Source organism: Thermobia domestica, chromosome 8 (assembly GCF_964235325.1).
Source record: "Thermobia domestica chromosome 8, izTheDome1.hap1.1, whole genome shotgun sequence".
NCBI lineage: Eukaryota > Metazoa > Arthropoda > Insecta > Zygentoma > Lepismatidae > Thermobia > Thermobia domestica.
This window is the reverse complement of record NC_137461.1, coordinates 136539535-136553367: the sequence shown is the minus strand read 5'-3', so window position 1 is coordinate 136553367 and position 13833 is coordinate 136539535. Positions and strand designations below refer to the sequence as shown.

The 13833-nt window shown below is 35.8% G+C and overlaps 1 protein-coding gene across 3 annotated transcripts in view; it reads right to left on the bottom strand.

The window, feature by feature from the left end:
• The window catches only part of ath (ATP-dependent RNA helicase DHX33), a 71748-nt gene that overhangs the window by 17841 nt on the left and 40074 nt on the right, over positions 1-13833 (bottom strand). For all 3 annotated transcript variants that reach the window (XM_081769032.1, XM_081769033.1, XM_081769034.1), the window contains 2 exons: positions 10747-10931; positions 4670-4745 (listed from right to left, as the gene is read on the bottom strand). In XM_081769032.1, coding sequence (XP_081625158.1) covers positions 4670-4745; positions 10747-10931 — 261 coding nt within the window. The remainder of the gene's footprint in view (positions 1-4669; positions 4746-10746; positions 10932-13833) is intronic.

Here is a 13833-nt window from a genome sequence, read left to right as displayed (position 1 = left end):
TATTGAAACCGGAAGTAATAGTAAATCGGAACTACTTCTTGCTTCGGTAGAATGTTGTAGAGTCATTTCATATTGACTTGAGAAGCTGAGTCGTTTGTAAAAAAAAAAAAAAAAAAAAAAGAGCTTTTCGCTCTTGGCGATAAACGTTGAAACCAGAAATGGCTAATTTTAACCACTTCTGGTTTGATTAGAGCTTCAAAGGAGGAGATAGAACCTATTTTCGGGATGCTGAATCGATTACAAAAAAGTGCATTTTGATAGCACTTACAATCTGCACTACGAAAATCAGTATTGAACATGGAAAAAAATAAATATTTTTTTACGTCCCACGCTTATGCCATATAGGCTAACGGAGACGATAATGATGAGATATGAAGAAATAGTGGAAGGAAACAGAAGAACCCCAAGAAAACTCATGCATACGGCTTTTATCCATCACAAAGTCCACTTGGTGCGTGCTGGAGTCAGCCAGGGACCTCACGCACCAGAAGTGAAAGCTCTATCACTAAGCCATCGTGGTCCAGTTTTGAAACCGGAAGTGATAGTAAATTTGAAGCACTTCTGACTTGGTAGAGTGTTGTTGATAGCCATGATATGTTGTCTTGAGACGCTGAATCGATTGCCAAAAACCGCTTCTCGCTATCTGTTACCGTTTTCGTTCACGGTGATAGAACGTTGAAAACGGAAATGCTAATTCTAACCACTTCTGGTTTGAATAGGAGGTTAACGTGGAGATGAAACCTATTCTTTGGACGCACAATCGATTGCTAAAAGCCAGATCTCGATATCTCTTACCGTTTTTGCTCTGATACCCGTCAACAGACGGACGGACAGAGCCGTTCTATATGACTTCCCACACTTAAGCATAGTTTGAAATCTAAAACGTATGCACCTGACGAGTCTATTTAGAAATTACTGATTAGTATTCTCAACAGATACCTGAAACTATCAAAATATTATTAGATTATTAATGGAAACGAAGCCTGATTCATTAGTTTGTTTCACTCCTGTCTGTACTTCAGCATTATTTCGCCTTGGGCGTTTGGTTACTAACTTCAACTCACTACCACTTGTTTCCTGCTGTAATGTGAAAGAAGGCACTTCTCAGACCATGACATTCACGTTTTCAGAATCGCCTTGTACCTTGTTTTGAACATCGGGTGTTGAGCTGTTGATCACTTCAGCAAATGTTTTCGGTTTGTTGTTAGTTAATAGTAGTTCATTCAACTTAATATTTTCTTGTTTAACATATATCACTTCTGCCTTCAGTGCATCGTCTTTTTCACTGATATCGCTTAACATAATTAACATCTAACAAAGTTTATTTTTCACTTCCTCATAGCATGTAGAGTAATTCTGTTCATTATTGCTTGAGAAAAAACCTGATTTGTTTTCTAAATCTTCATTTTCACTTAACTCAGCATCAGAATTCACAGTTTGGTCTCCTTTTCGAGATCTAATATAATACGCTTCATCACTGTGGGAGTAATGGCTGTTTTCTCATCACGGTGCCTTATGTGTTGATATACCATTCACCAAATATATTTCATATTCAGTGCGTCCAAATTTTAAACAATTCTTTATGTGAAATCTATTTTTACATAAACAGCGTTCTAATATTAGTTGCTTACCAAAAAACGGCTTGAGACACAATCCACACGTGTCCTCAGTCGGCGCCATCTTGAATAATAATAATAATAATAATAATAATAATAATATTTCTGCACATTTGCATTAGTTATACACTGAATCTTGCAGTTCTACAAAATGTTTTCCTAGCCATTTCTCAGTTTTTATTTTTTGCAGGTTCTATCGTACTATGAATTGTTTCTCAGTCGAAATTTCTTCGTTTTTCATTTTTGATCCAAATGACCAAAGTTTCTTTACTCTGCGCTGGAAATTACAGTGTCCATTTCTTTTTATGATCACAAAGCTCTTTAAACAATCTCTTTACAAATTTCTGTACACATGTAGTTTTCTAAAATCTTGGTATCATTATCTTCGCGCTATAGTACTGGCGACATTGGGAACTAGAATGAAAAGTCCGCAACTGCTTGTTGATGTTGACAACGAGTTACATACTTCTCACTCAATATTTTCAGTATAATTAAGTGATTTAAAATTTCTTCAGATGTACAACAAAATTAAATAACAGTTTTGGGAAGCACTTCATCATTTACAGAAGACGTATAGAAGATATAACAATTGCCTGTTCAATTTTATATTTGACAAAACTGACCGGATGAAAGTAGAAGCCTGCGATCTTTCACAGTTGGAGGTTTTTGTTCTTAATAAAAGAAAAATAATAGGATGGTGCCATTATGAAAAAATGAAATGAAATCTTTGAGTTTTACGTCCCACGATTATGCCGGTTAGGCTAAAGGAGACGGTGGTGATGAGTGATGAATGAAATGGTGGAATGAAGAAAGTGGGAGGAAACGGGAGAACCCCGAGAAAACCCACGAACACGGTGTTTGTCCACCACAAAGTTCACTTGGCGGGGGCTGGGATCGAACCCGGGACCCCAAGCACCAGAGATGAACGCTCTACCACTGAGCCACCGCGGCCCCCGGTGCCATTATGAATCCTTCTATGGTACAGGTTAGAGTTTAAGTTAAAAAAAAAAAAAAAAAAAACCTGATTGAATGAACCGAAAATCGATACGTTTGTGCACATCGCAGAACAGCCAGAGGACTTTTATGGCGGGAAGGAAACATTTATAAATACATATAAAGGAAAACATGAATTGACTTAGCTACATAAAGTTCTTAGCATTACTAAAAGAATACTAAATAGTATTCATGTGAAATAAGTACTTTTAATAGTATTTAGAAGTATCTTTTGCAACTCAAACAAGTCTCTTTGAACAAATCCTCAGAAGTTGGTTGCTTTTGGTCTGAAGATGACATATCCGTAAAGTGGCCTTCAATGAGGCAAGTTTTTGAACTCATTGCTGGTCGTACAAACTCATCACATTTTTTATCCAACATACTTCTGAGCTTGCTTTATGTCCTTATATTATAACCGAAATTAAGACTCTCACTACCGGTGTGACTGATGGAGACATCTCACACTACTCTGCGAACAATGTATGTACTTGTTGCAGAAACACAGGTGAACTCGGATGTTAATTTCACACTATTAGCAATTGCAGCAAATTCGCGTTACTTCTGAGAAAAGATTTTTTCTTTCTAATGTTTAACATCTCGAGTTGAAGACAATTGTTCTCCAACGATTAATTTTTTTTAAGTTGTCAACTTAAATTAGCAATTTCACTAGATGGAAGTTTTTACTTCTTTTTATATTGTCACGCTAAATTGCCCGAAACCCCTTCAGCGACATATTGTGTTTCGCGATATATTTTTCCATCATTTCATCACTGTATGTTCTTCATAAAAGTATATACATTCACAAAAAGACTGTGAAAGAATGCGCAGTTGTTACTTTCATAAATTTATACGGTATCTGGTCTATTACGTAATATCAATTTTAACTTAGAAACTTAGCGTCAAGAAATTTCCTCCTAATCTTTACTGGTTATTTTGAAGGAACTGGTTCCGAAGTGAAGACATGCAACGGGGGGCACGCCTTTGCCTACAGTACAATCGACTTCACATGAAACATTTGATAAGCATTTTTCATCAACTCTATTCCAAGACCCATAACATGTACTTTTCTCGCCCCCCCCCCCCCCTACTGGTCTAGTGACTTGCACGTGTGCACGTGGTCCGCGTAAGATTCCTGGTGGGAGAGAACAAAAATTTAATTTTACAATCATTCTCTCCTCTTCAATCTAAAGGACACAACCGTGGACATTTAACTTTAAAAAATATCTTCGTCCTAAATGCTTCTTTCGTCATTTCTTCCTTTGCTTTTATTCCACATTTGTATTTCATGTTTTTACTGATCATGCTTTTGTGGTACAGAAACCTAGTCACTTGTTCTCTTCTTCCCCTTCTATTTCTGTTTGATATTGACCACATCGTTCCAATTATCATTGCTTTTTGTTTTCAACGTTAATTTTCATCTTATATGCGTTATACTGTTCTCCAAGTTGTTCTTACGTTCCACCTCTATTATTTCTTTCCCTAATTTATCTCTTATTTGTTGGTTCATATGTAAGTGTCTTATGAATTTTCTGTCCTTTCATTCCAATCCAACCTTCTTTAGAACTCGCATCATTTCCTGGTCCACCTGGTCAAAAGCCATTTTTATATCACTAAACAAGAAACATTTTCTTGCTTCTCTCTTTTAAAACCTTTTACCGATTACTCTCAATAAGTCAAGCACAATGCTATTTATGAATGTAAATAAAAGCATAACGATGGTAATTTAATACAGAAATTACTGATGAAATAATAAAAAGAATCAAGAGAATGAGTACCGATAAAATCTTATATGACAATGTTTTTCAACCATAATCTGGGATCTATTTAGGATCCGACATGCAAATACGTGCTCCATATGTTAGCACTTTCTCTCGGATTCATTGCAGTCCAAATTTACTTTACAATTACTGTACTGTATGTTTCGGTCAGCCACTGCCTTTGAGTAAAGGGGGGACATACTGTATATTGAAACAGTATTTGTTTCTTGAAAGCCAAATAACGATTCTACACGTAAAATTACTCTGAATGTATATCGTTAAACTTTAACTTCTAAAGCCTACCTGTCCTATATCCTTTATGTTTTGTGCTACTGCTTCTATTTCCTCTTGACCAGTTAAAAATATCAGCACAGCATGGCTATTTGAAAAGAAAAGTTTTTAAATAATAATTATTGGCCAAAGTTACAATATTTAGTTAACCAAAAATAAGTTGAAAACATTATGGACGGATTTCTAAAAAAAATTAAATAAATAAATAAATAAAATAAAATAAAAAAAAAATAAAAAAAAAATTATGAACATTAAAAAAATACGTATAGCTCATTCGCGAGGGCGAACTGGCTATGCTGGAAAATATATTTTATTTCGGGGGTTAAGAATTTTGAATAACAACTGCCACGGAAATCTTTTACTTCACTTATGTGCTCCCTCGGAGCGCAAGTTCTCACAACTCTCGTCTACGGAATAAGAGCATATGCAAAAATATTTCAACTTCTTACGCTACATGGTATAAGAAATCTGAAGATGAAAAAAAAGTCTTATTTTGTTCTACATTACCCGCATAAATTTTGTTCAACGTTAATGGGACGGGCTTGATTTATTTTTCCTTCGCCGCACTAACCCATCCATCCCACTAATTTTATTTTTCTGCATTGAAGTCTAACTACTTTTAGTCAAACAATACTGTCACAAGTGACCCTGCATTTCAACATGGCACCCACATGGAGGCTTCATAGTTACTTCTCTATTCTTTTATTCTCTTTTTCTCTTCTTCGTGTTTAATGAGGCGTTTAGCGAAATAGCTTACAGCGTACTTCTTTTTAAAACGTGTCATGTTTTCACTATTTTTGCTATAAGTAGTCTTTATATATAAATAAAAGAGTAAATCCACTGATTTAGTCATTAGAAAATTGAAATTTTGTGAAAATTCTCTGCTCAAACTCTAAACTCAAACTAGTATCAAATATAGAAGAGCATCTAGATTCTGGCATTTCTTCGGTGAAATAAGTCTCCTAAGAGAACAGCTTTTTCTCTGTTTAACAAGAGTGTGAAAATTCGGGTCCTCGGTAAACTATTTTTGGCGATTTTTACAGATTTTTTTTTGTTTGTTTGTTTATTTGGTGGGTATTTCTAACTAAATTATTTGCTGCTACCGTGAGTAGGTATCACTGATTCGAATGCAACAGATACAGCCATAAAGTACGAAACGTTTGATGTAGTAAGAGAGGGAGCTCCCATTACATACTGATAATGGGTCTGACGTATACGCTGGTCTCAAGATATCCTTTATCAAACCAGACATACTCATCAAAAAAGGTTTTATTTGCTTTTTATTTATTGAAGTTTAGGGTCCTTTGCAGCACCGAGGCTATACGAGACATGGGCCTACAGTTCAAGGTGGAATCTGAACCACCGCACACCGGGAATCAAATCAGGAACTACGTGCACCATAGGTGCATGTGCGAGCCAATAGATCAATGGAGAGGGCTAAGGGAGGTAGCTCTATGGTGAACAAGATGAATTTGGGGATTTGTTTAGGACCAGTGGGGATATTTCTCCTGTTGACTGGGGTTCTTGGTTTGATCTCAGCTCGTGCCAAGTGAACTTTGTGGTGGACAAACACCGTGTGAGTGGGTTTTCTTGGGGTTGTCCCGTTTCCTCCCACTTTCTTCATTCCATCATTTCATTTATTTCTCAGCATCACCGTCTCCTTTAGCCTAGCCGGCATGACCGTGGGACGTAAAACTTAAAGATTTCATTTCAATTTATTTCCACTGTTGACTGGCTTTGGGTTCATATTAAGCAACTTATATGATTTTTTTACTGCCAGTAACACGGCTGGTTATTTTTAAATAGCCCGGCCTATTCGCTCTGGTGATCATAGCTGAATCTGGGCAGCTCAAAATATCAGCCTATCAAATTACTGGCATTGAGTTTCAGCATTTCTTTTACAAAAATAATTTTTTCTCTCTCACACTCTCTCTCTCTCTCTCACTCACTCACTCACACTCACACTCACACACACACACACACACACACACACACACACACACACACACACACACAAAAAATGGTTTTGGACTACTGGACAGTTGATTCCAAAGGATGATTCAAAAATATTCCACTGATGTCTACTTTAGAAAGGGAGTACAAGTGATACAAGAGTGAATATCAGAATTAGGGACAATTTACAAGCACTTTGTAGCAAAAATTGAAAGTAACAGTAAGAGTTTTACCAGTTTTAACACATGAACATAGTATAAACAAGGTATTGCATCATCGGCGATTATTATTTTTTTTTTCAAAACAATCTTATTCATACATTGAATTCATTGACAGCAGTTACATTGAGAAAAAATATTTGGACATCACATCATCTTAGAAATGAAATGGAATGAATCGAAAATGAAATGAAATGAAATATTTGACTTTTACGTCCCACGGTTATGCCGGTTAGGCTAAAGGAGACGGTGAGTATGAGAAATGAATGAAATGGTGGAATGAAGAAAGTGGGAGGAAACGGGAGTACCCCGAGGAAACCCACGAACACGGTGTTTGTCCACCACAAAGTTCACTTGGCGGGAGTTGGGATTGAACCCGGGACCCCATGCACCAGAGGTAAACGCTCTACCACTGAGCCACCGCGGTCCCTGGAATGAACCGAATTTAAAACTAACTTCTTAAAGAAAAAAAGATCATGAAGTACAAAGTATCAAACTCCATACTTAATTCTATTGTATACATTTTTGCCAAACTCTTGTTTCTTTATTTTTATAATAGTATTTGCTGTCGAACATTGTCCAGATACCAAAGAATACTACTAAAAAAGTAACTGCCAGGAACTCGATTATATAGAGTAATGAAAAATATTATTTAAAAAAGACAGCCGTTACCTGAGAGAATCGTCTTCATGCTGAACCATAACATATGGAATTTGTATTAAGATTACGAAGAAACTAATATGAAGCTTTGACGAAAAAGTAATTACAACGTATTTTTAAAACGTATGTTTTCCACTAAGATATATGCAAGTACTACAAATACTGAATGTATTAAAATAGGAAATACTGAACATAAACTACAAATGTTTAGAATACAAACAGTGAACACAAAGTTTCCATGATATGATTAGGAAACTTCTCTTGAATATATTGTTTTTGTTTGTTTGTTTATTTCTTTTTCCTCCAGAGTACAGCCTCGAGTTTGCGTTTTCCTCCAGAAATCCAATAATACTTTTCTTCGTTTTCTACTAATTGATCTTTTATAATAATAAGTATTATTATTATTTTAATGTTAGCAATCGCGCTTGGATAAATAGGAATTATAGAAGAGACTAGTATTTGTGAGAACTTAGCAATCATTTAATATATTTTAGAAGATTTGAACCATTCTTAATCTATTTTAAGTACAAATCTCTTTGTAGGTTTGTTACTCAATTTGCTATTTTTTCTAATATTATTAAATGATTTCTAAGTTCTCACAAATACTAGTCTGTTTTCCTGTGGACGTTTATATATTGACAATCAATACTACAGAAATTCTGGAACCTGGGGTTAAATATTTTTGCTTCAATCTCATCAAACGCTTTGTATCTTTCTGATCTTGCTCGCTCTTTCTTTTTCCGATCAACGGTTGAAGTGGACAGGTATGGTTTTATTTCAAAAAATTAGGAACAACTGCAAATTGAAAGACACGACCACTACAGCACCTGTTTTAACCAGATAAGCTATGCTATGATTGCAAGTGTAACTATCACAGAGACCGTTTTAGCATTAACTTTCATAATTATGCTACTTATTTGTTAACATATTACAGTAATTCATAAAAATAATTGAATAAAATGAACTTAACTAATGTTGCTCTACCCTGATTTTAAGTATTTGGTCTAGGAATTAATTCGTGCGGGTGGACAAGAGATGGCGCAACGAACGGAGCGTCCCACAGTTCCATGTATCCACACATGTGTTGCAAACCCCTGTCATCGCGTATTGTTCGTAGTATAGGGCAGTGGATTAAAGCGTCAACAACACCAGTTTGTAGTTAAGTGAACATGGCGCAATTTGTGCCTGATAAAGTGTTTTTGCGGGGTGTCCTGCTGCATTACTTTAACATGCAGAAAAGTGCGACTGAAAGTCATCGTATTTTGGTGGAAGTGTATGGTGACCATGCTCTAGCTGAGCGAACGTGTCAGAAGTGGTTTGTACGGTTTAGAAGTGGTGATTTCGGCTTGGCAGACCAAGAGCGAGCTGGACAGCCAAAAAAATTTCAAGACGAAGAATTGACAGCATTGCTCGAGCAGGATTCGTGTCAAACGCAGGAACAACTTGCAGCAGCATTAGGCGTTGATCAAACAACAGTCTCCAAACGCTTGAAAGCCATGGGAATGATTCAAAAGATGTCACATTGGGTTCCACATGAATTGAAAGACAGAGACGTTGAAAGACGAAAAACCATTTGCGAATTGCTGCTTCAACGACAGAGCAGAAAGGGGTTTCCGCATCGAATTATTACGGGTGATGAGAAGTGGATCCATTACGAGAACCCTAAACGAAAAAAGGCCTGGGTGAAACCAGGTGAACCAGGTCCATCACAACCAAAACGAGATATTCACTGTGCAAAGGTTATGCTGTGCATATGGTGGGATATGAAAGGTGTGGTGTACTATGAGCTGCTGCAACCGGGTGAAACTATGAATGGAGAACGTTATCGACGACAATTAATGCGTTTGAAGCAAGCTCTGGCCAGAACACGACCAGAATGGGAGAACAGACATGATAAACTTATTGTTCAACATGATAACGCTCGCCCACATGTCGCAAAACCGGTCAAAACCTATTTAGAAAATGTCGGATGGGAAGTTTTACCCCACCGGCCGTATTCACCAGACGTTGCTCCTTCGGACTACTACTTGTTCGATTGCATGAACAACGATTTGATTGGACAGCGGTTTACTTCTTCAGAAGATATCGAAACATGGGTCTCTGACTGGATCGCTTCCAAGGATGAGGACTTCTTTCGCCACGGAATCCGTACATTGTCTGACAGATGGGCGAAAGTGGTGGCTAGCGATGGACAATATTTTTCTTAAGGTATTTATGTATTTTGTGTTTGTACTACAGCTTCAATGTGTGCGTACCAACCGCACGAATTAATTCCTAGACCAAATACAAATCTCTTTGTAGGTTTGTTACTCAATTTGCTATTTTTTCTAATATTATTAAATGATTTCTAAGTTCTCACAAATACTAGTCTGTTTTCCTGTGGACGTTTATGTATTGACAATCAATACTACAGAAATTCTGGAACCTGGGGTTAAATATTTTTGCTTCAATCTCATCAAACGCTTTGTATCTTTCTGATCTTGCTCGCTCTTTCTTTTTCCGATCAACGGTTGAAGTGGACAGGTATGGTTTTATTTCAAAAAATTAGGAACAACTGCAAATTGAAAGACACGACCACTACAGCACCTGTTTTAACCAGATAAGCTATGCTATGATTGCAAGTGTAACTATCACAGAGACCGTTTTAGCATTAACTTTCATAATTATGCTACTTATTTGTTAACATATTACAGTAATTCATAAAAATAATTGAATAAAATGAACTTAACTAATGTTGCTCTACCCTGCTTCTCATACGACCGGAGTAATACTGTCAATTGCCGGTTGAAGCGTTTACGTCTAAATCACGCGCACAAAGATATACCAGGAATCGTCGTAACATACATATGCAGTTAATATTTTTTGAAGTAAATTTCAAAACGACACGCATCAGTCACAATTATGATTTTGCTGAGTACTGCAGCGTCATGGCTTTTCAGGTAAATAAAAATTGCGCCGGTTCTGTTACGTTAAGAAAATTCATCAGTAATTATATCAAAATGGATAGGGGCAGGAACCGGTGTGACGTAATCATGGAATTTTATTATTTCAATCAACATAAAACGTATTTATTGCAAGTTCAACCAGAATCTCTGTATCTTATAAACATGCAACATTATGAACTGCAATATGGAAAATTAGTACGGAACATGCACTTTAAATTACACGAAATGAAAATGAAGGACACGAAATTATCCCGAATTCAGATTTTCACCCAATCTGTAATATGACTTTACTTAGAAGAATTTGCTATCTTACCTTGCTGGAGCTTCTTTGTGGATTTGGAACAGTGTGACAAGGCAACCGAACAGATAGTCTTCTTGTTGTTGCCGTGCATGGAAAACATGAACTGGATGTTGTCTCCCTTCCAAATAAAGTACAGGAGCATCTCCAAAATAATTACTGAAGTGATCTACGTCCATAGTAGCAGACATAACAATAATCTGCAATTACGAACATAACATTTTGATTACTTCCAAATTATTCCAATATTTAAAAATACCCAATAACAGACCTCAAACTGTGGCTCTCGAGATCTGACCCTGTGTTTCTCTTAGATCTGAACAATGGCAAAAAAGATAAATAAAACTAGCAGCGTTCACCCCGCTTCGCTGCGGTCACCCCGGAACGCAATAAACTTTGTTACTTAGATAATTTTTACTTTTTCGCTTTCAAGTGATATGATAAAAACCATAGAAGATTGCAGTAAATCTTAACATTATATCGCCTGTCATTTATGTTAACCCGCCCCGCTTCGCTGCGGTCATCCCGGTGCTGGCATATTGTAAAAGTGTCTGTAAAAATAAGCAAATCAATTAAAAAATTTTAAACAGAAGATTCAAGCTATTTTCCGCTGTATATCGCCTGTCATTTATGTTAACCCGCCGAGTGACACGGTCATGCGGGTTGCATATAAATACGTTTATTTTTACCTATGATGAACTAATAACAAAGGATTTGTACGTTATGGACACTTGAATGGTCAATTATCTCAAGACACTGGTAATTAAAAATTAAAGTGATATGATAAAAACCATCTAGGGTCCAAATCCTAATAACCCCCCAAAAATGAAAGAAATTGGTTCAGCCGTATTAGCGTGATGAGCGGACAAATTTTTGTACGTTCTCTTTTATATATATAGATAAAATTCAAGAGACTTGTGTATCAGACACTATAGGTGAGAATCTCAAACAGGTATAGGTTATATCAGGGGAACGCCAAAATCGTCGATCGTGAGTTACCGGTAGCTTGCAAGAATATTTTAAGTTGCTCTTGGAGGACAAAGTTTTCGCTCTGCACAAGTTGGACACGCCCAGCAATTTTCAATTTGCTAGGACAAATACATGTTGAGATATTAAAACAACGTAAACTCTTGAAATCGAGAAAACGCAAAATGGCGGCAGAAGCTGCGTCGCTAAGAGATGTTTTAAAAAATAATTAATTGTGGTTTTGAAGTACCCTGATATAGTATAAACATTTATGAAAAAATTAGTATTTTTGAAGATGGTCGAGCGGGACATGCTTGATCACTTAGAAATGAAATGAAATCTTTAAGCTTTACGTCCCACGGTTATGCCGGTGTAGCAATTTCCAATACTCTACACTATTTTTATTATATATATATATATATATATATATATATATATATATATATATATATATTAAAAATTATTGAGTTAAATATTGTTATTGTTAAATGAATTATTACTGTTTAAAATGGGCAGAGAAAGAAATTGGTTAGTTTTTTTTTTTTTTAAGGATTGTAATATATAGGAAAGGAATTCGTTTTTTGTTTTTCTTTCTTTTGCTCTCATTTCTTCTAAAAGCTTGAAGTTGCAAGCGAAACACCTTTTCTTTTCGTTAGCTGTGTGTTTGAATGACGTAGCACGGGAAGACGGGAATGTGTGAGCGACACGCCCGCTTTTTGTGGCTTCGGTTGCCTCCTGCTAGCTATGCTATGCCTCGTCACTTGGTTTTAAGAAACTGTAATACACGGAACCAGTGGAAGATTTTGTACATACAGCAGCTTACGGTTAAAGTCGGTGCATTCATATTATAATTCTCTTTCCTTGTCAGTGCAGAAATCCAATATAAAGATTACCGTGAATTAATTCAGTGACTGTGGAGTGTTTTTTCTTTTTTAAACAATGTATGAAGAAGTAACTTAACGTCAGTTTGCTACAGTTTGATAGGCAAGATTGTTAGGCAATGTAGGCTCTCTCAATTTAATTTAAGTTGTATTAGGACTCCTCTTATACCGTCTTGTTGCGAGAATTTAACAAAGTTTACAATTAAAAAGTGAGATTAATTAAAAAAAGAGTGACGACAAAATTAGAATCTCTTTTTTTTTTTTTTTTTTTAAATGAGCTTGTTAAAGATCTCTAAATAACTTTGTACTTCTAAGGTTGTAAAAATTGGAATTAAACTACGTAGTGGAATGATAGAGCTAGTACGTAGAAGAGTGGCCAAAATGCGTTGGTTGGTGTAAATTGAATTAAGTAGTTTTCGCTAGGAGTAGTGGTTAAAGAGGTCAAAACTAAGTTAAAAAATAGTATATTTCTAATTGAATAAATTTAATGAGACTATACAGGGAGTTTTAAGAGGAGTAGGGAAATAAAATCAAGGACCAGTTTGATTGAATTGAGAGAAAAAATTACGTTAAATTTAAACTTATTAAAGGAAATTATTTAACTGTTAAATTAACGCAGTAAGATTATATAGGGCGTTTAAAATTAATAAGCACTGAAATATTTAAATTTATTGCTAAATCGTGTTGAACCATAGTATAAGAAAGGGGTCTTAGAATGTGGAGCCAGCAGATGATTGTAGCCTTTGGGGTTAAAAAAAAAAAAAAAAAAAAAAAAAAAAAAATCCTCTCTATTTCTTATTTTCAAATTGTTAAGTGGTAAGTATTTAAGAATTTTATTTTTGCTATTATTGATCTAGAAAAGGCTTTTGACCGCGTGAATTGGGAATTGTTGTTGGGAGTTCTAACGAAGATAGGGTTGGAATGGAAAGATAGAAGACTCATAAGAAACTTATATATGAACCAACAAGTAAGTGTTAGGATAGGGGAAGAACTGACGGAAGAGAGTGCAATTGGAAGGGGAGTTCGACACGGATGCTGCCTCTCGCCAACACTATTTAATGTCTATCTAGAAGAGATAGTGAAAAAGAGCCTATATGATGATGATGGTATTTCGGTAGGAGGTAGAATGATTAGATGCATAAGATTTGCAGACGATATGGCGCTTGTTGCAGAATCTGAAAAGAAAATCAATAAAATGTTAGAAAAATGAGAAAGGGCTTTGAAGAATATGGAATGAAAATAAATGTTAGAAAGA